This window comes from Miniopterus schreibersii, assembly GCF_964146895.1.
Source record: "Miniopterus schreibersii genome assembly, chromosome: 12".
Taxonomy (NCBI): domain Eukaryota; kingdom Metazoa; phylum Chordata; class Mammalia; order Chiroptera; family Miniopteridae; genus Miniopterus; species Miniopterus schreibersii.
Window position 1 is genome coordinate 34,368,581 of NC_138112.1, and position 21,251 is coordinate 34,389,831.

Genomic DNA, 21,251 nt, shown 5'->3' on the forward strand with positions numbered 1-21,251 from the left:
ACCCCAGTGCCCTTTGTCCAGGAGCCAGCACCAACAGTCTGCCCTGGGCATAGGCCTTCCTGCCCATGCTTTTCCCACAGCCTCCTTATCCACACCTCCTCCCATACCCTCTGCCCTCTGCCCTCTCCGGGCCTCCTCCTCTCTCTTGCTGCGTCAGTAGGAGGAGCCCAGGACTCTAGGACCTTTGGCATTTATATCACTTAGGACTCTACAACCTTGGGCATTTAAAGCACTTAGTTTCTTGGCTCATCTGTGTAATGGGGATAACCAAGGATATTTAAAATGTTTAACAACCTTTAGGACCCAAGACAAAGACCAACATAAAGGATGCCAGGGGCAAGGTACTGAAGTGCCTGGGGAGTGAATCCTTTAGCTACACAGTTGGGAGGAGGTTCTGAGAAAGTACCTGGTCACAGTGGTGGTGGCGTGTGTATGTGTGTGATGGCTGTTGACCAACCTGTACAGAATATGTCCATATTTTAACACCAGGATAGTGGTGTCTGCATACAGGCTGAACACTAGCCTTGGGGGTAGCAGTTTCCACCAGGTCTGGTGCCAGGAGAACTGAAGACTCCACATACTCCCAGTTGCTCTCTCTTCCCAATCCTCAGTCCTGGGCCCTCCTCAAAAATGTTCCCTTCAGCAGGGCTGAAGTTTGGGCAAGTGTGGCCTCCTGGCCACAATAGATGTGTTCGGTGCGGGGCATGGGGGAGGTAAGGGACCCTCCTGTGTAATTCCAGCCCAGGGGCCAGGGAGGGCTGTGCTGTGCAGATTAAGCACATCTCTTCATTTCATCCCACAATAGCCCTGTCAGGTCAGTATTGTTATACCCATTCTGCAGATGATGAATGAAATAGAAGCCTGGGGAGGTCAGGCATGGGTCCACAAAGGTCACACAGCTAGTCAGTTGCACAATTAGAGTTCGACCCAGGTTTGCCTGGTACCCCGTTCTCTCCCCAGTCCACATTCAGCCTCCACTTTCTCTCTCCATTCTGTTCTTTCCCTGTTCCCCTTTTTCCCTACCCCTTCAGTCTCCCCCTCTCTGAAGGAAGGAAGAAAATCCATCCCCTCTGAGCAGCCTGAGGAGCCCTTTCAGGAAACTGCCTAGATTTTCCCCCACACCACAGGCAGCCTGAGACAGGTGTTCTGTCCTAGTACAAAGGTGGAACCCACAGCCCAGCAAAGCTAAGTAACCTGCCCAAAGGCACAAGTGATGGCTTCTACCCCACCCTACCCCCACACCCTCCAAAAGTCTCTGGGCAGGGACTCTGAGCACAGCAAAGCCCCGGTTAAGACCGAAGTCTTTCCACCATCAATGTACTGTGTGCACCTAAAGTAGCAGATGCCCATCCCCCGTCCCCAAGCCCAGCCTGCCTTACCCAAGGCCAAGAAGCAGAAGACCCACTGCAGGACAGAGAGGGTCTGCAGCCTGCGCTCCCATGACACGTGCAAGGGCGCAAACTCCACCATGCTGGCTCCTCTGTGGGCTCTGGAGGCTTCTGAGTACCACCGTGTGCAGAAGCACCCAAAGGTTTTTGTGGCTGGCCAGGTTGTATAAGCATTTGTAGGGGAGGAGGCCGCCCCGCCCAGTCCGGCCCAGAGGCCTCCTTGCCCCACCCCGCCGGAAGCTGTTTCCTAGGAGAAACCTTTGAATCCTTCCTTGTGCCCTGGGCTCAGCTACCAGGAAAGGAAAGTGAAGGAAGTGTGCAGCCTTTATCCAGGGCAGCTGTCTCCTCAGGCAGTAGCTTATAGGGCAGGATCAACTTTTTCCGATTGCTTCAATCTTGTTTTTCACTTATCAGGTGGAGCTCCAAGAATAATTCGGTCTCCAGCTCTTCCCACCTGCCCAAGGATCTGGCTCCAGTAATGGTCTCCTCTCTCTTCTGTCATGTCCATTGTTCCCCCTCTACAAAAATGCCCCCATTTAAAAATCCCCTGGTCCTGTTTGCTGCAACTGGAATGGCAACAATCTCAGTACTTGAGTTCTGGCCAAGAAAGAATTCAGAGCCAAGACTCAAACTATAAGAGGAAATTTTCTTAGAAAGCCACAGAGGTAGAAGAAGTGGGTGGTAGAAGAAATGGACTCCAGAAACAAGTTACAGAGGCAAAAGAAGGGGCCCTTGGAGCCTAGAAGAAAGGAAGGTAAAGATAACACACGGGAAGAAGAAGAGAGAGAGGGAGAGGAGAAAGGCATGGGTGTGCTCCCAGGAGGGGGAGAGAGCAGGAGAGGGACAGCTGTGCTGGGTTCTCAGTCCTAAGGGCTTTTAAGGGTGGGGATTTTAGGGGACGTCCCAGGGGTGGATCTCAGTAGAATATTCATTAGCTTTCCAGGTATGTTTTTTCAGGGTTAGGAGTTCCACTGATTGATTGGTTGGCGCCAGAGCAGGAGGTCATTAGTCAATGCAACTGGTCCTGAGGTCAGCTATAGATAGCATCGATTCTCTGGTTTTGCTGTTTTTCTGGGCCTGGGCCTGGGCCTGATACACAACTGAGGCCTAGCTGTGGTGTCTAGGGAGGAAAGGTCAGGGGGTCTAAACCACATGACCAACAATATGAAAGTTCAGGGGGTCCAAACCACATGATCAGTGATATACTGGGGGAGGAAAGGTTACCCTGGGGATGGGGTCCTTGTTTTCCCAATTTTGCCCATTGCTAGGCACCAGGGGCTTTCCACCTTGGTGATCATCTGTATCTGGCCCACCGTCCTTGCTCTGCTCATATCTAACTGCCTACCACAGCCCCACCAGCTCCTTCACCTCCTGCCCCTTTTCACAGCAAAACTCTTGGAAGTGTTATAGGATAGTATAAGAAGCTAGGAAATTTTCAGGGCAGGAGGAATAGGGAAACTGAGACAGGAAAATTAAACAAAGCAAAAAAGCTTTGCAGGCCGCTGGTAGCAGGACCTTATCTTGAGAACAAAGGGTTAAAACCACCTAACCTCACAAAAGAATGCAAGAGAGGAGGGGGAAGGGAAGGGGTAAAGGAGGAATCTTATTTCAAACTAATCAGAGACTACTTAGTACAAAACATCCTGAAGCTGTTAAAACAGCAGGGAGGAGGGGAAAAGAAGAGCACAGTCTGTCTTATCCCATTATTTAAACATTGTCATCCCAGCAGTCTAGGGCTTGTCAAGATAAAGTTGCCTGCTACTTCTCATAAATTGTGGGAAAACCATTACATAGAAAAGTAGAGACCTTTAGACTTAACCTGTACCAGGATATTTAGCAGAGGGATTTTTTTTTTTAATATATCTTTATTGATTTCAGAGAGAGGAAAGGAGAGGGAGAGAGAGAGATAGAAACATCAATGATGAGAGAGTCATTGATCGAGCCCGCAACCCGGGCATGTGCCCTGACCGGAATCGAATCCTGGATCCTAGGTCGATGCTCAACCGCTCAGCCACGCCCAGCCGGGCTAGCAGAGGGATTTTTTTAAAAAGCTTATAGACAAGATGGTGTATAAGACAGAGACTCCCCCACCCTACTGGCTCTTCAGATTAGCTGAGAGCCCATCTGCACTTCATAGGCAGATGTATAGATTTGCTTGCCTTGCTTCATTAATAAATGTGCATGCTTTAATTTATATACAAATTCACTTGCTTTAATGTTTTAATAAATTTACTTTCTCACAACGCAATCAAGATCTCTCATATAAAATCATTTATATGAGAAGACAAGAATTGAAGTTGGGAACAGCCCTCTCCCACTGACTGAGGGGACTGTCCAATAACAACCTGTCTGTGAGAGGTGCCTGTCACGTAAGTGCTGTCTGCATCCCACCTCTTCACCTCTCATTCTGTCCTCTGCTACTCCATACCTCAGATGCCACTATTCCACGGAACTGCCCTTGACAAGTTCACCAGTGGCCTCCATGTTGCTAAGTCCAGCGGTCAAGTCTCAGGTCTCATTTTGATCTGTCAGTAGCCTTAGACACAGTTGATCACTCCCTCCTCCTTGAAACCACTTGGCCTATGGACACCACTCTCTCCTGGTTTCCTTCCTACCGCTCTGGCTGCTCCTTGGTGTTCTTTGTGGCTCTTACCCTTTACCAGACTAAATGTTTGAGTGCCTTCATGCCCTCCTAGTCCTTGGACATTCTCTTTTCTTTTCACTACTCTGGAGATCTCATCCAGTCTCACGGGCTTGTACTCTATTCACACAAGGAAGACTTCCAAATCTGTATCTCCAGCTCTAACTTCCCCCTGGGCCTCCCGATTGGATGTGTAATTCACTACTTGACATCTTCACTTGAAAGCCTATTTTGCACCTCCATCAGAGCATGTTTAAAACTGGACTTGATTTCTACTCACCTGCCCACATCTGCCTTTTCTCTGCTCTTTGCCGTATCAGTAAAGAGTAACTCCATTGACCTGGTTCTTCAGCGCAAACCTTAAAGTCACACGAAACTCGTTCAGTCCCTCTTCATTCACATCTAACAGTCGGTTCTCTTAAATCTCTCCTTTTAAATGTACACTTTGAATTGAAGTATATCAAACATACAATGAAGTGCACAGATCCTCTCCTCCCTGGAGGCCACCACCATCCTCATCTCTGTTTTTGCACTTTATAAAAAGTGAATCTTACACTATATACTCTTTTGGGACTGGTTTCTTTGGTTCAGGATTATATTTCTGAGAGTCGTCCAAATCGTATTTGTAGTAACTTCGTTCTAGTTACCATATGGATTTCAATGCCACGATTTATCCATTTTACTGCTGAGAGGCATTTGGGTTGTTGCCTGTTTCTGGCTACTGTGAATTGTGCTGCTATGGGAATTCCTCCCCCCACCCCCCACCCCCCACCCCCCAGTGTTATTGAGAAATAACTGGCATGCATCTCTGCATGTGTTTAAGGTATACAACACAATGATTTGATTTACATATATTGTGAAATGATTAACATAACAAGTTTAGTGACCATTCATTATCTCATGTAAATACCATAAAAAGGAAAGAAATAACAATTTCTTTGTGATAGGAACGTTTAGGATCTACTCTCTTAACAACGTTCCTATATATCACACAGCGGTAAGCACAGTCTGTACATGTCTTTTGATGCACAGGTATGTACATTTCCGCTGAGTGTGTGTCGGGGAATAGAATTGCTGGGTCTCCTGGTAAGAAGCCACACAGTTTTCCAAAGTGGTCGTAGAAATTGACACTCACACAGGCCCTATATGAGCATTCTCCACACCCTCCTCTACGTTTTAACCATTTTAGTGACTGTGCAGAAGTCCTTCATTGTGGTTATAATATTTTCCTAATGCCTAATGAGGTTGAGCACATTTTAATATGTTTACTGGCCATTTAGATATCATTTTCTGTGAAGCTCTTGTTTTGGTCTTTTGTGGATGTCAATATCTCTTGCATCAAGCTTTCCATCCCTACTACCAGCCTCTCTGTTTGACTCTGCCACCAGCAGTCTAACTGGTCTCTCTGTCACCATGCCCATTCTATCGCCCACAGTCAGAGTATGTGAATTCTCAAACTTGGGAGTAGTGTCAAACTGTTTTCTGACAGAGTAGCACCAATTTGCACTCCCACCAGGAATGTATGAGAGATCTCACAGATGCATATCCTCTCTGACACTTGGTATGGTCAGGCTTATTTTTTGCTAAGGTGTAGAGTGATATCTTATTGTGGTCTTGATTTGCATTTCCTGATTACTAATGTTGAATGTGTCTTTATTCATAGGCATTTTCTCTTCTGTGAAAAGCTCGTTCTTAATTTTTGCCCAATTCTCTACAGTGTTGTTTGCACTTTTTGTTTGAATTTGGAGAAGTTTTTTATGCACTCTTGATGCTAATCTTTTGTTGGTTGAATATATTGTGAATCTTTTCTCCCAATTTTTAGCTTGTCTTTTAAGGTGTCATTGGATGAAAAAATCTTTAATTTTAATATATTTATATTTATCAGTCTTTTTTAAATAGACATTGCTTGGTCTGATTTAGGAAAACTTTCCTACCTGTATTTTCCATTAAGAATTTAAAGTTTTAAACAAAAAAACAAACTCATAGATACAGACAACAGAATGGTGGTTTCTAGAGGGAAAGGGGCATGGGGAGGACAAAGAGAGTAAAGGGGGTCAAATAAATGGTAACGAAAGGAAACTAGACTTTGGGTGGTGAGCACACAATTAAGTATACAGATGTCATACTATAATGTCGTACACCAGAAATTTGTATAATGTTATTAACCAGTGTTATCCCAATAAATTTATTTTTAAAAAATAACAAATAGACAAAAAAAGAATTTAAAGTTTTGTTTTTCACATGTGAGTCTGGGGTCCTTACATAGTGTGAGTTAGGTTCCAATTTTATCTTTTGACATATAGATAACCGTTGTTTTGCTCATTTGTTGACCACTCGTCCCTTCCCCAATGATATAGTATGTCACCTCTGCCAACAGCAGAGTTCTACATATACATGGTCTGTGTTGGGGCTTTTGCTCTTTCCCATTGGTCAATTTGCCTATCTCTGCTAGTGCAATAGCATTTAAATTATTTAGTTCTACTATCTGGGAGGGCAAGCCTGCTTGTCTATCTTAGGAGTGTCCAGGCTTAACTAATCCTTTACTCTTCCATACACATTTTAGAATCATGTTAACAAATTCCAAAAAACATCTCTCTTGGAATGTTAGAATTCATAAAATGTTGTATCTACAGTTCATTTTGAGGAAACACATGTGCAAATAAAAATGAAAGTAAGAATAAATGAATTAAATCCCTGGGTCATAATATCTAACAAAAGAGCAACAAAGAAACACAAAAGAAAGCACAAGGAAGAAAACAATAGAGATAAAAGCAGGAATTAATGAGATAGAGAATAGAGCTAACTAATAAATTATAATTTTGGTTTTCTAAAAAAATTAATGAAATAAACTATTAGCTAGTGCAATCAAGAATAAAAGGGACAAATAATACATAAACAAAATTAGAAGGGACAGTGGAGAAATTATTAAAACAGAAGAAAAATTTAAAATTAAAAGAAACTACAGATGGTTTCCAACTTACGTTGGTTCAGTTTATGAATTTTTAACTTTAAAATGGTGCAAAAGTGATACACATCATAAACTACATGAGATATTCAACACTTTATTATAAAATAGGCTTTGTATTAGATGATTTTGCCCAACTGTAGGCTAATATAAGTGTTCTGAGAACATTTAAGATATGAGAGGTTAAGCTATGATATATGGTAGGTTTATGTGTATTAAGTGCATTTTTGACTTACAGTTTTGCCAACATCCTGACTTTAGCCCAGTGAAATTAATTTCAGACTTCTGACCTCCAGAGCTGTAAGAGAATAAATGTGTTTTTTAGAATATTTTTAATTGATTTTTAGAGAGAGAAAGGGAGAGGGAGAGACAAACATTGATGTGAGAGAGAAACATTGATGGGCTGCCTCCTGCATGTCCCCTACGCAGGATCCAGTCTGCAACCCAGGCATGTGCCCTGACCGAGAATCAAACTGGCAACCTTTTGGTGCAAGAGGCGATGCACAACCAACTGAGCAACACTGGCCAGGGCAAATGTGTTTCGTTTTAAGCCACTAAATTTGTGGTAATTTGTTGCAGCATCAGTAGTAACCTAATACAGCACCTTGTATGGGTTTAGTAAGTCTTGGTTCTGAATTTTTTCTTTTTTCCTACTCTTCCAGAAAAGCCGTGGCAGAACACTAGCCAATAATCTGTGTTCCATGAGCTAGCCTGCTCCTTTCTCTCTACCTAGAACAATTCTCTCCCATATGTACCCCTCCTAACCTTCCAGACCCGATTCGAACACCACCTCCTCCATGAAGCATGCTATGACTCCACCCCATTCCACCAGGTACAAGTGGAGACCCACAGCACTCAAAATAAGGAATCCTTTCTACTTCACAGCACAGTTGCCCTCATTCATGTCTCATTCCCCATCAGACTGAACATCAGTAGAGGTTTCGTGGGTGGGATTAATGAATGGTGTATAAGGTGAGAGCCCACTGTGGAAGAGGGCTCTGCCCCCTGGTCCTCCAGTGAAATAAATATGTGTTCTGTCTGACCTGGATGGGTGCCCTCATCTGTGCCTTCACCTTGGGCCCACCTTATGAAGCCAGTGTGTCACTTTACATCCTGGACAGTTTCCTTTGGACATCCCACAAGCACTTCAAGGCTACTGTGTCCCAAACTGACATCAGCATATTACACACACTTGCTCCTCCTGCACTCCCTGGCTGCCATTGGCACCACCACTCAGCCCTCTTCCAATCCAGCACTCTGTGGTCATTCCAGACTCTTCCCTCTCTGTCACTCTACACATTCAGTTATTTAAAAAGTCCTGTCATTTCTTAGGCACCTCTCTCAAATCCCATCTTTTCTCTGTCTCCACTGCCTTTACTGCAGGCCAGACCACTCTCACCTCTTTACTGGACCCTGTTACAGCCTACTCCATGGTCTTTCCATCTCTAGGCTGGCCCCAGCCAGCCCCTTCTCCACACACAAGCAGCCAGAAAGAGTTACTAAAACCCACATCTGCCCATGTTGCTCTCCTTGCTCTGGCAGAGCAGATGAAAGATGGGTGTGGTTTCCAGTAGCCAATGGGATGCCTTGCTCCTTGCCTTTCTCCAGTATTTCCTACAAGACCACACCCCATGTCCCTGCCCACTGAACTGTGATACCCAGTTCCACCCAAAAACCAGCTGCAGCTTCCTTCCTCTGTGACCACCACTGTGACCAGAAGAGACCCTGCACTGCAAGGCCAGCAGAATCCTTCAAAGGCCTTTATAGACAAGATCCACCTTCATCACGACAAGCATAAGAAGCTGCTCCCACATCAAATACAATTTACTGCAGTAAAAGTTTTGAAAAAGATTTCTATAATTTCAAGTTTTGTAAACAGTAAATTATTCATTTTGTTTTATAACTTGAACAATATTTATTATAACTAAATAAAAATTGTTCTTGGTTGCCCATGACTAATTGGCATAATATTGCATTTGTAGACATTTAATTAAACATATTAATTTTGATGTTGCTTTTTTTCTGATCTCATTTTAGAGCCAATATGTTTTTCTTTTCAGGGCTTAAATATTTGCATAAGTGCTTGAAAAGCTTATGGGCCCCAAGTAATGAGGCCATGAGACTGTGAAAAGGTAGCTGGCTTTCTATGAAGTGGCCCCAGAGAGTTTAGAACTGAGCTCACACCAGAGCTAGGTGGCTGGGCAGGAGGTGGGAGAGGGAGGTTCCCAGCTCCTCACACAGGGGCATCAAGGTCACCCCTGATGTGCCACAGAGGGCCCAGAAATGAGAACAAGGGGAAAGAGGCTTTGGGTGGGGAGGAAACTCAGGAAATTCCGAGCACCTCCTCACCTTACCTGGTGCCCTCCTACTGTTCTCTTGCCTGCCCTGCCCCTGCCCCTGCCCCATGTGCTGCTGGCTCAGATGTAGCTTTCTCGAAGTGTGGCTCCTCAAAGAACTGAAGGCCCTGAACTGAGTAAGTGAAGAGAGATCAGAGCTGTGGGCCCTCCCACACATCAGTCTCCCATTTCCCCAGCACCCAACCTCAGGGCTGTATAATGGAAAGTGCAGAGACTTTGGGTTCAAAGAGACCTGACTCATGCTGGCTCAGTGCTGAATTAGTTCCATGATTGGGGGCAAGTCACTTTCCTTTCTGAGCCCTATTTCCTCATCTGCATAATGAGGAGAATAATACCAACTTATAGGCTATTGTCGGGATCAATATGAAGCCACTAGCAGATGTCTGGCTGTGTGTAAGCACTTGGTAAAGGATAGTTACCTTTCCTCAAGCCATTTTTGAACCCCTACTCTCACCAGGTTTGGTCCACCAGGTCCTGGTTTCCTTCCCTCTTTAGTTAGTCCTTGCTGCCAGGTCATGAGGATGACAATCCTACGTGGGAAAGGAAAGGAGAGGTCTATTTGCCTCCTAGCTGATATGTGCCAGTTACAGTGCTGGGGGTGTTAAGCAGGTGACATTATCACTATTTAAAGACTGCCTGAGAGAAATGTTTCTCTTTTTTTCACCAGGCTCTGCTCCCTTTTCCCCATCCTCAGGATCCCCCGTGCTCTGCCACTCTGCAGAGGTGTAGAAGGCAAAATGTGGATCCTCTTGGCTAAATTTCAAGCCACAGTCCCCCATATTCATCAAGAGAAAATTGATTCTAACTAAAAACTATTTCCCCTGATCATTTCACTTGACCCTCCTATTTAAGCCCAACAGGAAGGCATATCTTTTAAAACAGAAAAAAATGTAATCACTTAATTTCAATGCTCAACATAGAAGATTTTGAGTCAGCAAACCAGTATGATGGATTGCGGTTAATGCATTTTCCTTTCAGAAGTGGGTGGCTGATGTCCAGTTTTCATCAAAACTGCAGTCATCTTGCAAAAGAAGGCAGCGCAACTTGACCCACTCTTCTGTTCTCCACCATTAACTTTGTATGGTATTCTCATGTCGGGGGCAATGCCTCAAAAAATCTGAGTCATATGCTGTTCAACAAGCCAGGAGTAGTCTCTAAACTGTCTTCCAGTTACCATCACCACCATCTTTATCACTACCACCACCATCATCACCACCACCGTCATCACCTCCAACACCATTACCACTATCATCACCACCATTAGCAGCAGCATCACCACCATCATTACTGCTATCATCACCATCACCATTACCACTGTCATCAGTAACTTTGTTTCTCCAAAGTACCTGGCTGGTAAGAAGTAGGGCTGGAATTCAAAGTATGGTTGCTCTGACTCTAAAGCCCAAGTTTTTTCTACTGTGATGTAATTTCTCTCCTGTTTCTCCTTTTATCTCTATGACCCACCTCTTCCTTTGCTTGTCAGCTCTAGTCAGATTCTCCTCTTCAATGCTCCCTAGTTTCCGGCATGCCCTCAAGATTAAATTCTTTTTTTTTTCCACCCACATGTTTTCAACTATGCTTTGTATAATACACTTTTGGCTACCTCATAGCAGTGCTTACTACAGTCTAGTCTAACTTCATGTCCACTACTCCCCCACCCCCTCCAGACTTGTACTCTTTGAGAGCAGAGACTGTCTGTCGGTCAATCTATCTCCAGTGCCCAAGGCTTGGCTCATTATTTACTCAAAGGTTTATGGTCTGAATCCACGAATGACTACAGATGTATAAACAGATGAATGAAGAGATAGATGGATCAATGAATGAGTGGGTGGGTGGTTAAGTGCATTAATAGATGATTAAGGATAACTTTCAAATCACTCTATTCTTGTATCACTAAATGCCTATCAAACTTTCCACTTAGCTGTCATCTAAAACAAAACCAGTACAGCCCAGCCGGGCGTGGATCTAGGATCCATTGACCTAGATCTAGGATCGATCTAGGTTGAGCATCGACCTAGGATCCAGGAGATCGAGGTTCGATTCCTGGTCAGGGCACATGCCCTGATTGTGGGCTTGATCCCTAGCTGGGGGAGTGCAGGAGGCAGCCAATCAATGACGCTCTCATCATTGATGTTTCTATCTCTCTCTCCCTCTCCATTCCTCTCTCTGAAATCAATAAAGATATATTAAAAATAAATAAATAAATAAATAAATAAATAAATAAATAAATAAAAATAAATAAATAAAACTGAACCAGTACAAACGTGAACTCCACCCTAGCTGATCCTTTCTCTCTTTTTCTGGCAATGATACAATGCTGCTATTTTTCCCAGTGTCCCTTCCACTGGCCCTCTGATTTCATTCAGTCAACAATATTTTTTTGCTTGCTTGTTTGTTTTCTTTTTTTGGCTAACTGCTTTGTGCCAAACACAGTTGTAGGGAATGGAAACAGTAGATAGGACAGGCAAGGTCCTAGAGAACACAAAGGAGTTCACAGTCAATAGTAGGGCAGAGGATGGTGTATTAAACAAAAAGAGAGTCACAAGTTAACAGATAAGATAATTACAGAGCATAACATGATACATTAAGGAAACAAACAGAATGATGAGAAAGAACTAAGGGAGCTCATACTAAATAAGATGGTGAGAGCGCCCTGGCAGGGTAGCTCAGTTGGTCAGAGCATTTGTCCTGGTGCACCAAGGTTACGGGTTTGATTCCTGTTCAGGGCACATACAAGAATCAACCAATGATGCACAAGTAGGTGGAATAGCAAGTTGATGTTTCTCTCTTCTTCTCTCTCTCTCCCTCTCTCTCTCTCTTTCTCCTCTCTCTCCCTCCCTCTCTCTCATTCTCAAAAACCAATAAATAAAAGCTTAAAAATAACAAAAACAAAGAGTAAGAAAAAAATCTCCACTTAAAAAAAAAAAAAGATGGTGAGGGAGGGCTTGCTTGAAGACATGATATTAGGCAAGACTGGAAGGATGAGAATAAACCATTTAACATATGAGCTGAAAGAGGAACATTTTAGGCAGAGGAAACAGCAAGTGCAAAGGTTCCGGGGCTGGAAAGAGCCTGGTATGTTTCAGGAACAAAAGGGAACCAATGCAGCAGAAGCGCAGTGAACAGTGGGATGCTGTATGAGGGCAGGCTGTTAATAACCTGAGCCACATCATGTAGGGCCTTGAAGGCCTTGGTGAGGAGTCAGATGTTATTCTAAGAGCAGGGGGAAGCCACTGAAGAGTCATAAACAGGATAATGCCATGACCCTTCTGGCGGGTAGGCAAGGAGTTGCCCCCAACAGCCCAGGTGCAGATGGTTGCTAGGTGAGTTATCTCCAGGCATCAGGAAGGGAATCACTCCAATTCCATTTACACTGTTAGAGTGCACAGAGAGCAAAGCCTCCAACTGCTTTTTGTAAAGTCATCATAACACCGTTGGCCATCCTGATAAAAAGGCTCAGTAAAAAGAAAATGGATCAAGCTTATTTATAAGTATTAATACAAAAAGTCCTTAACATTTTAGCAAATAGAATTTGGAAGCACATTAAAAGAACAACACATCACAACCAAATTGGCATTATACTAAAAAGGCAAGAATGGTTTCTAAATCTCCTATATTAGGATTAAATATGTTGGAAGCACAAAGTGGAAAAGACATGATCATGTCTGAAGAGACTGAGAAGACATTCAAGAGATTCACCATATGTTCTTTTTTAAAATTGATTTTGAGAGAGAGAGGAAGGGAGAGGGAGAGAGAGAAACATCAATGTGAGAGCGGAACATGGATCAGCTGCCTCCTGCACGCCCCCTACCAGGGATGAAGCCCGCAACCCGGGCATGTGCCCTGACCAGGAATCGAACTTGCAACATTTTGGTGCACAGGACTATGCCCAACCACCTGGGGTCACCATATATTCTTGATTAAAAAAATTCTTAGTGAGCCATGCTGGACGTGGCTCAGCGGTTGAGCATCGACCTAGGATCCAGGCGATCGGGGTTCGATTCCCAGTCAGGCCACATGCCCGGGTTGCGGGCTGCAGCCAATCAATGACTCTCTCATCATTGATGTTTCTGTCTCTCTTTCTCCATATCCTTTCCTCTCTCTGAAATCAATAAAGATATATTAAAAAAAAAAATTCTTAGTGAAATTGGAGTAGATGAATAGTTTCAAAATATTTTATGTCAAAAATAACATCATACTTAATGGTGAGATACTGGAAACATTCCCATTAAAGTTGCAAACGATAATCCTAGAGGTACATTAGGAGCAACTGGATAAGAGACAGAAACGACAGGCATAAATAAGAATGAAAAGACAAAACTGTCATTTTTGTGAACAAATTCAAGGTCATCTAAACTATTAAACCTAATTAGAGAGTTTAGTAAGGTTGCTGAATAGAGATCAATACACGCAAAAATTCAACAATCCTGTTGTTTATAATTACAATAAAAGATGTAATTTAAGCCTTCACCAGGTGGCTCAATTGGTGAGAGAATCGTCCTGTACACCAAAAGGTTGCAGGTTTGATCCCCAGTCCAGGCGCGTACAGGGGACAGTTGATCGATGTTTCTCCCTCACATCTCTCCCTCTCCCTCTCCCTCTCCCTCTCTCTCCTCTCTCCTCTCTCTATTTCTATCTCTATCTTTATCTCTCTATCTATCTATCTCTATCTCTATCTCCCTTCCTCTCTCTAAAATCAATAAAAACATATCCTCAGGTGAGAATTAAAAAAATAAAAATGAAAATAAAAAGAAAATGCCATTTCCAGTTACAACAAAAACCATCACACAAAAACACAAAGAACTGAATAAACGGAAAGCTTTGCTATTTTTATGAGTAGAAAGTCTCAAAACCATAAAGTGGAAATTCTCCTTAAATATTTAACAAATTCAATGCAATTCTATAAAACATTTTGTAAAACTTTTTGTTTTCAAATAATTTGATGAGCCAATTCTAAGATTAATATGGAAGGATTAAGGGCACCATGAGAGCAGAGATGTTTGTCTATTTTGTTTAATTCCATATCCCAGAGTCTGGAACAGTGCCTGGCACCTACTAGGTGCTCAAAAAATATTTGTGAACAAATGAATGACCACTTAGAAGAAAAAGGAGAAGAGAAGGAGGAGTGTTTTACCCTATCAAATATTAAGGCCTACAATAATTTTAGACTATAAGAGAAGCTCAGAGGTAAATAAACAGACCAATTAAAACAGAATATAGAATTTAGGAACAGATTCACATACATATGAAAACTTGTTATATACTAGAGGAGGCATTATCAATTAGTGAGGAAGGGATAGGCTATTTAAATAACCATGCTTAAAGAATTGGCTATTTAGCCCTAGCCGGTTTGGCTCAGTGGTTAGAGCATTGGCCCGCAGACTGAAGGGTCCTGGGTTTGATTCTGGCCACAGGCACTCACTTCGGTTGCAGGTTTGATCCCAGGACTGGTTAGGGCACCTGCAGGAGGCAACCAATTGATGTGTTTCTCTCACATTGATGTCTCTCTCTCTCTCTCCCTTCCACTCCTTCTGAAAAGCAATGGGGAAAATGTCCTTAGGTGAGGATAAAAAAGAAAAAGAAAAAAAGAATTGGCTACTTATATGAAAACAAACTAGATCCTTATCAATATTAATTAGGATTTGCATTCTACTACAAGTGTTATGAAAGTGACCTAATCAGAATTGGATTTATTTTCTCTCTTAAAAAGAATTCTAGAAATAAATAAAATTAAAAAATTTAAATTACAAATAAACAAAAGGGTCCAGAGGTAGGCTGGTGCAGCAGCCCCACAATGTCATTAATGCTCCAGATTCTTTGTCTGCCTGTCCCTCCAAATCCTTAGCTCATAGCTTCGCTCCTCAAGCTGTCAAAGGGTGATTCACCTCTAACCCACATCCATTTTTCAGAAAAGAAAAAGAGACACAGATAGTGTCAGAGCCAAATCATGTTTGTCTGACTCCAGAATCTACTGAAACACTCTTACTTATATTTCTGATAGAAGAGCTCCTACTCATCTCTCATTAGTCATTCATTCAGCACCTTGTAAATGAATCTCTCTTATGCTGACCATACTGTTTCCTAATTATTTATGTGCCTGCCTCCCAGTCCTCCCATAACACATTTCTCTAATTGAGGTCCCCCCACCCCCAGAGATAGGCTCCATCTATGTTCCACAGTGCCCAGGGCACAGAGCAGGCACCAGGAGTGTTCTGTAGAATTGGGGGTGGGAAGGGTCAGACCAGATTATGTTTTTTATAGAAATGTATTTCCTAATGACTGGAAAACAGTGCCAGGCATCATTTTATTTGTGGAACTCAAATCAGATCACCAAGAGGCAAAGACCCAAGTAGGCGGAAGTTCATCAGATAATTAACTAATCGGAATTGTCTTCTCATCCTGTTTGATTCTAAGGTTTAACAAAATAACAAAACAGCTGTGTTTTGCAATCAGTTTCCAATCTAAACACCAAGAAAGTCATAAATAAATGACTTTCTTTCCCAGAAACACCAATGCCCCTGGCTTAAATGATGCTGAAAACTCTGCCTGTATTGGAGAGAAACAGAACTAGAGGCTAGTGAATATATCTAGGGGTAGGGAGTAGAAGACAATGTAGGAGACATACATGGAGGGACATCAAGGAGAGACCTAAAGGTACTTGGAAAAACAAGAGGTCTTCCTGGAGAAGGCGTCCAAGTGGCTGGCCTGCTTGGGAAGCTCTGTCTATGGGCTTCCTGGGTGGGTTCTTTGAATACTAATAGCTACCATTTATTGAACCATTGCTATATGCCAGATGTTGTGGTAAGCACTTTTACTGCATTATCTCACTTTTAAAAATATGTTTTTATTGATTTTAGAGAGAGAGGAAGGGAGAGGGAGAGAGAGAATTGACATGAAAGAGAAACATTGATTGGCTGCCTCCTGCATGCCCCACCAAGGATAGGGGCCCCAATCCAGGCATATGCCCTGACCAGGAATCCAACAGGCAACCTCCTGGTGCATGGGATGACACTCAAACTACCTGAGCTGCACCAGCCAGGGCCCTCATTTTCATTCTTAGAACAACCTTGCAAGTTCATAATTGGTACCCCCATTCATAGATGAAACTAAAGGTCAGAAAGTTGGCCATGCAGCTAAGAAATGCAAAAGCTAGGATTTGAATCTCTATGGATTCAATGTGACTTGGAGCTTCTGCTCTCAGTCCTTAATTATCTTCACAAAACCACTTTGAGGTAACTAGTATTTCCTCTACTTCACAAGTGAGGTGACTGAGGCCCAGGGATGACCCTACTCGTCCAAAGACACAGATAGTTAAGTGTCAGAGCCAGATCAGGTCTGTCTGACTCCCAAGTCTACTCTACCACACAGGTAGAGAAAGACCAAACGCTAGGGGTCAGGAACATGCCAGAAAGCCCCTACATGTCAGGCCCTACCCTTTCCTAGGACACTGCCCCCTTGTATCCCATTCACCCCAACTTTACCACTTCGGTCACTAAGAATCTTAGTTTCACTGCCTCTCTCCCCCAGTGTGGCCCCTGGGCTGAATGAACAGAGACTGGGTGGTTCTTGGGAGTCCCCTGCCCCCAAAGAAAGGAATAGCCAGGGTACCACCAGCCTGGGGGTCCCCATCTCCACACATCTGAGCAAGGCCTGTGCTTAGGCCTGGTAAGTGCTTGGATCAGGAGCCGGCCAAACTGGGTTCAAATTCAGCCTGGTGACTTTGGCCAATAACAGTAGCTCCCTTTTTAAAAAGTATCTATCCAGGCCCTGGCAGGGTAGCTCCATTGGTTAGAGTGTCCTCCCCACATGCGGAGGGTGCAGTTTCTATCCAGGTCCGAGCACATACAAGAATGAACCAAGCAATGCACAAGTAAGTGGAACAAATCGATGTTTCTCTTTGTCTCCAGTCAATTTAAAAAGATAGTGTCTACCCTGAGACAGACATTTCACTAAGGTTGCCTCCAAGTTGTTAAAGTTTGCCGCCCCTCCCCCCATGATTGGTCCTATTTTACAAAAGAGGAGCCTGAGGCCTGGGGGAAGGGAAGCGACCCGCGTGAGGACAGCGAGTAGTCCGGCGCCCAGGACTTGAACCCACCTAGGCCTGAGATTCTGCTGCCGCGAGGAGCGGAGGGGGGAGGAGCTGCCAGCGGGAGGAAGGCGGGGACGGCGCGCGGGCGAACTCCCGGCGGCGCGCGCTGACGACAGCAGGTGATTTTTTTTTCCTCCTGCGGCGCGCTTTCCCTCAGCATCTTTCCTAGATTTTTTTTTTTTCCCCTTCTGAGTGGCAGAAAAGGGTGGGGTCGCTTCTCTGCAGCACAGACGGCGGCGGCGGCGGCGGCGGCGGCGGCAGCAGCAGCAGCAGCAGCAGCAGCCGCCGCAGCACCGTTGGGAGCGGCGGCAGAGGCAGCCACGCTCCGTCTCCGCTGGAGGTGACTGCCTCGGAGCCGCGTTAGGAGGCGGCTGCCACGGCACAGCGGCGCCTAGGAGAGGGGACGCTCACCCGCGGGCCCGCGGCCGCACCGCCCGGCCCTTCCTCTGCGCCATGGCTTAAGCCCCGGGCGCCCTCGCCTGCGTCGCCTGGCCCGGCGGGGTCCGCGCGCCGCCGCAGCGCTCAGGGCGGGGCGCGTCCCAGACGCCTTCGCCGGGGGCTCGGAGACGCCGTCTCTCCCCCTCCGGTGTTTGCGGCAGCCCGCGTTCCCGAGCCCTGTGCGGGCGGCTCCCGCAGGCTTTTGCAGCCGGTAATCGAAGGACTTGATCTCAGTGATCGCTTGGACCGCCCGACCTTCCCGGGTGCTTTCTGAAGGAGGAGGGCGAGGGAGGCAGGCCACCAAGGAAACAACGGTGGGAATCGGAGTGGCTGGGCGAGGGCCGCGGGACCCGAGGAAGGTGAGAGACTTGCTCTAGTACCACAGAAAGGAGGGAGGGCCAGCTTCGCAGCGAGCATCATGGCGTGGCCGTGCATCACGCGGGCTTGCTGCATCGCCCGCTTCTGGAACCAGCTGGACAAGGCGGACATCGCCGTGCCTCTGGTTTTCACCAAGTACTCGGAGGCCACCGAGCACCCCGGGGCCCCTCCGCAGCCGCCGCCGCAGCAGCAGCAGCCCGCGCAGCCGGCTCACGCGCCCCCCTCGGCGCCGGCGGTCGCCATAGAGACTCAGCCGGCCCAGGGCGAGTTGGATGCAGTTGCCCGGGCAACAGGGCCGGCGCCGGGGCCTAGCGGCGAACGCGAGCCGGCGGCCGCCTCGGGCCGGAGCAGACTGGGCCCCGGCCTGGGCTCGGGCTCCGGCTCCGCCCTCGGCTCGGGCCCCGCGGACTCGGTGATGCGTCAGGACTATCGCGCCTGGAAGGTGCAGCGGCCCGAGCCGAGCTGCCGGCCGCGCAGCGAGTACCAGCCCTCGGACGTGCCCTTCGAGCGCGAGACGCAGTACCAGAAGGACTTCCGCGCCTGGCCGCTGCCGCGCCGCGGGGACCACCCGTGGATCCCCAAACCCGTGCAGATCCCCACGTCCTCCCAGGCTTCACCGCCTGTTCTCGGGGCGCCCAAGCGCCGGCCTCAGAGCCAGGAGCGCTGGCCGGTGCAGGTCGCGGCCGAAGCCCCGGAACGGGCGGCGGCCCCCGGAGGAGCGAGTGTCGTCGGGGCGGGAGAGGCGATGCGCTCGGACGAGCGCTACACACGCAAGAAGGCGGGGCCGGCCTGGATGCTGCGCCGCGCCGAGGGGCTGGGGCCGGAGCAGACCCCGCCGCCCGCCGCCCAGGCCCAGGCCGCGGGCCCGGAGGGCGGCAAGGGGCGCGCGGCAGCCGACGCCCTCAACAGGCAAATCCGCGAGGAGGTGGCGAGCGCGGCGAGCAGCTCCTACAGGTGAGGTGCGGGACGCGGCTCACGCGGCGGGCTGGTCGCCCTTTCCCTCTACCCGAGGCTGCCCGGACTCGCTCTGCACGTCGCAGGCCGCACACGCAGCCCCCCCTCGCGCCCCAGACCGCACTCTCTCCCCGGCGCCGTCCCCCGCACCCTCCCGTGGCGGATTTCTTTCTGCTCGCTCTTACGTGCTCCTTCCCAAGGCTTTCACTTACCTTTTCAGCCACCTTTCCCCCTGCCCGCCCAACAAAGACCCTTTGCAATTTTTTCACAGGCTGTGCCTCCACCCCGTCCCGCCCCACCCAACCTACCAGCTGCCTTAGTCTAGAAGCTGCCCCTTGCGGGCTCAGTCGCCACCCACCAGCCTCCTGCCTCCCCCAGAGCCCCATCCTTCCAGAAGAATTCTTTCCCAGTGACCAGTAACCCTCTTGGTTACTTGGCCTTCCATCCTCCCTTCCCCTCTCTCAGTCCCTGGGAGATACCCGAGCACCACACCCTTTTCTAGATTCTCTGAGGGATCCTTATAGATCACCCTCCTTCTTCCACCCCTGAGCTTTGAAGTCAGACTCCTTAGGTTTCTTACTGGCTGTGATACATTGGGCAAGTTTCATAACCTTTCTGGGCCTCAGGCTCCTACTGACGTGATTGATTATAACAGATTGTTCTCTTAGAAGTGCCCGCTTGTTTATTAACTTAATATTCAATATATTTTTTTGAACCCCTACTATATGCCAGGCACTATGCTAGACATTGTGAAACTTAAAAGAGCTGATTCAAGGGGAGAATTGTGCCTGGCACATACTAGATGATTCCTACCTACCAAAGTCCCCTTCGGCCTCCTACGTGATGCCTTATTATTCTGATATTCGCTTCCTGGATGTGCCCTGTCTGGCCTTCTCTCCTTTTCTCCTGTCCCTTCACGTTCTCCAGATGTGTTTCCCATTTTCTTATCACCAAGAACGTCCTTTTTAGCACACTTCAATTCCCTGTAAATTAATGCTTTCAAGCAAGGGCATAACCTCTCTCTCTTTCCATTCTTCTAGAATTCTCTCTCTGCTGTAGTCGCAGCCCTTCCAGCCTGCTTTCTCATCCTTCATGCAGCCAATATGTATTTTTGAATGCTTAGCTTTTAGTCCCAACCTTATGTTTCAACCCGAATCAACCAGCTAACTGATCACAGTTGACTCTGAACATGGAACGTCGGGCTTGGAGGTTTCTGGGGAAGCAGATGTGCACGATAAATGATTGAGTGAAAGGTATCCAAAGGTGACTTATGGGGTCCTTCATCAAGGCCACCGCCAGTTGTGTCCTGCCCGCTGGAGGGTGTGGCCAGGAGGACTACAGAATTAGTGTCTTTTGCTGAGACCCTACGTGCAGCTTCGTGTCAGACAGATGTCCCTCTCCAGTGAATGTATCAACCACTTCTTTACATGCTGAGGAAAGAATAGCATAGTTAGACACCCTCTCTCTGCTAAGACAAAATCCACCCCTCTCCCAGGTTTTAACTGGAAAGCGTTTCCCAATGAGGAGGGGCAGCTAATCTGTTGGCCACTGCTCCATCTTCCTGAATTCCACTTCCCACTTGGCATTTTTCCCTTGGTTTATTGTTACCATGACCACACTGGTCCCCCAGGAGTGTACCACTTCCCTGTAAAGCTCTGGGTCCTGCAAGGACTCACATCCTTTCCTTTGACTCATGGCTATCAGGAGGTAAAATTTTCACAATCTCTTTATGCTGCTACCAAGGGAACATCAAAAAGAAAAGAAAGGACGCAAATAAGCAAGGGGCATAAAAAACACACACACACAAAGCCAGGATATAGTTTTGTGATTCTGCCATGGCTTTCTTATTTACAGGGCCCCACTTCATTTCCCGAGAACCCTGAGGCTGGCCCAAGATTACGGAGTCCTGGTCTGGTCTCTTTATCTTCCTACTCCCATTCTATGACCATGTGGCATGTGGGACCTGAACACCCACCAGACAGGAACTACCTCTCCTCACTTCCATAGAGTCAATGCCAACCAAGAGAGATTGCAGATTCTC

General features: G+C 46.5%; 2 protein-coding genes across 2 annotated transcripts in view; one reads left to right on the top strand and one right to left on the bottom strand.

Moving 5' to 3' along the window:
* MOGAT2 (monoacylglycerol O-acyltransferase 2) overlaps positions 1–19,502 on the bottom strand; it is a 34,196-nt gene extending 14,694 nt beyond the window's left edge. The window contains exons 1-2 of the mRNA XM_081152758.1: positions 19,423–19,502; positions 7,231–7,292 (exon numbers count right to left, since the gene is read on the bottom strand). The gene's annotated coding sequence lies outside the window, so the exon portion shown is untranslated. The remainder of the gene's footprint in view (positions 1–7,230; positions 7,293–19,422) is intronic.
* The window catches only part of MAP6 (microtubule associated protein 6), a 65,730-nt gene continuing 62,651 nt past the window's right edge, over positions 18,173–21,251 (top strand). The window contains exon 1 of the mRNA XM_081152757.1: positions 18,173–19,210. Coding sequence (XP_081008883.1) covers positions 18,297–19,210 — 914 coding nt within the window. The 5' untranslated portion in view covers positions 18,173–18,296. The remainder of the gene's footprint in view (positions 19,211–21,251) is intronic.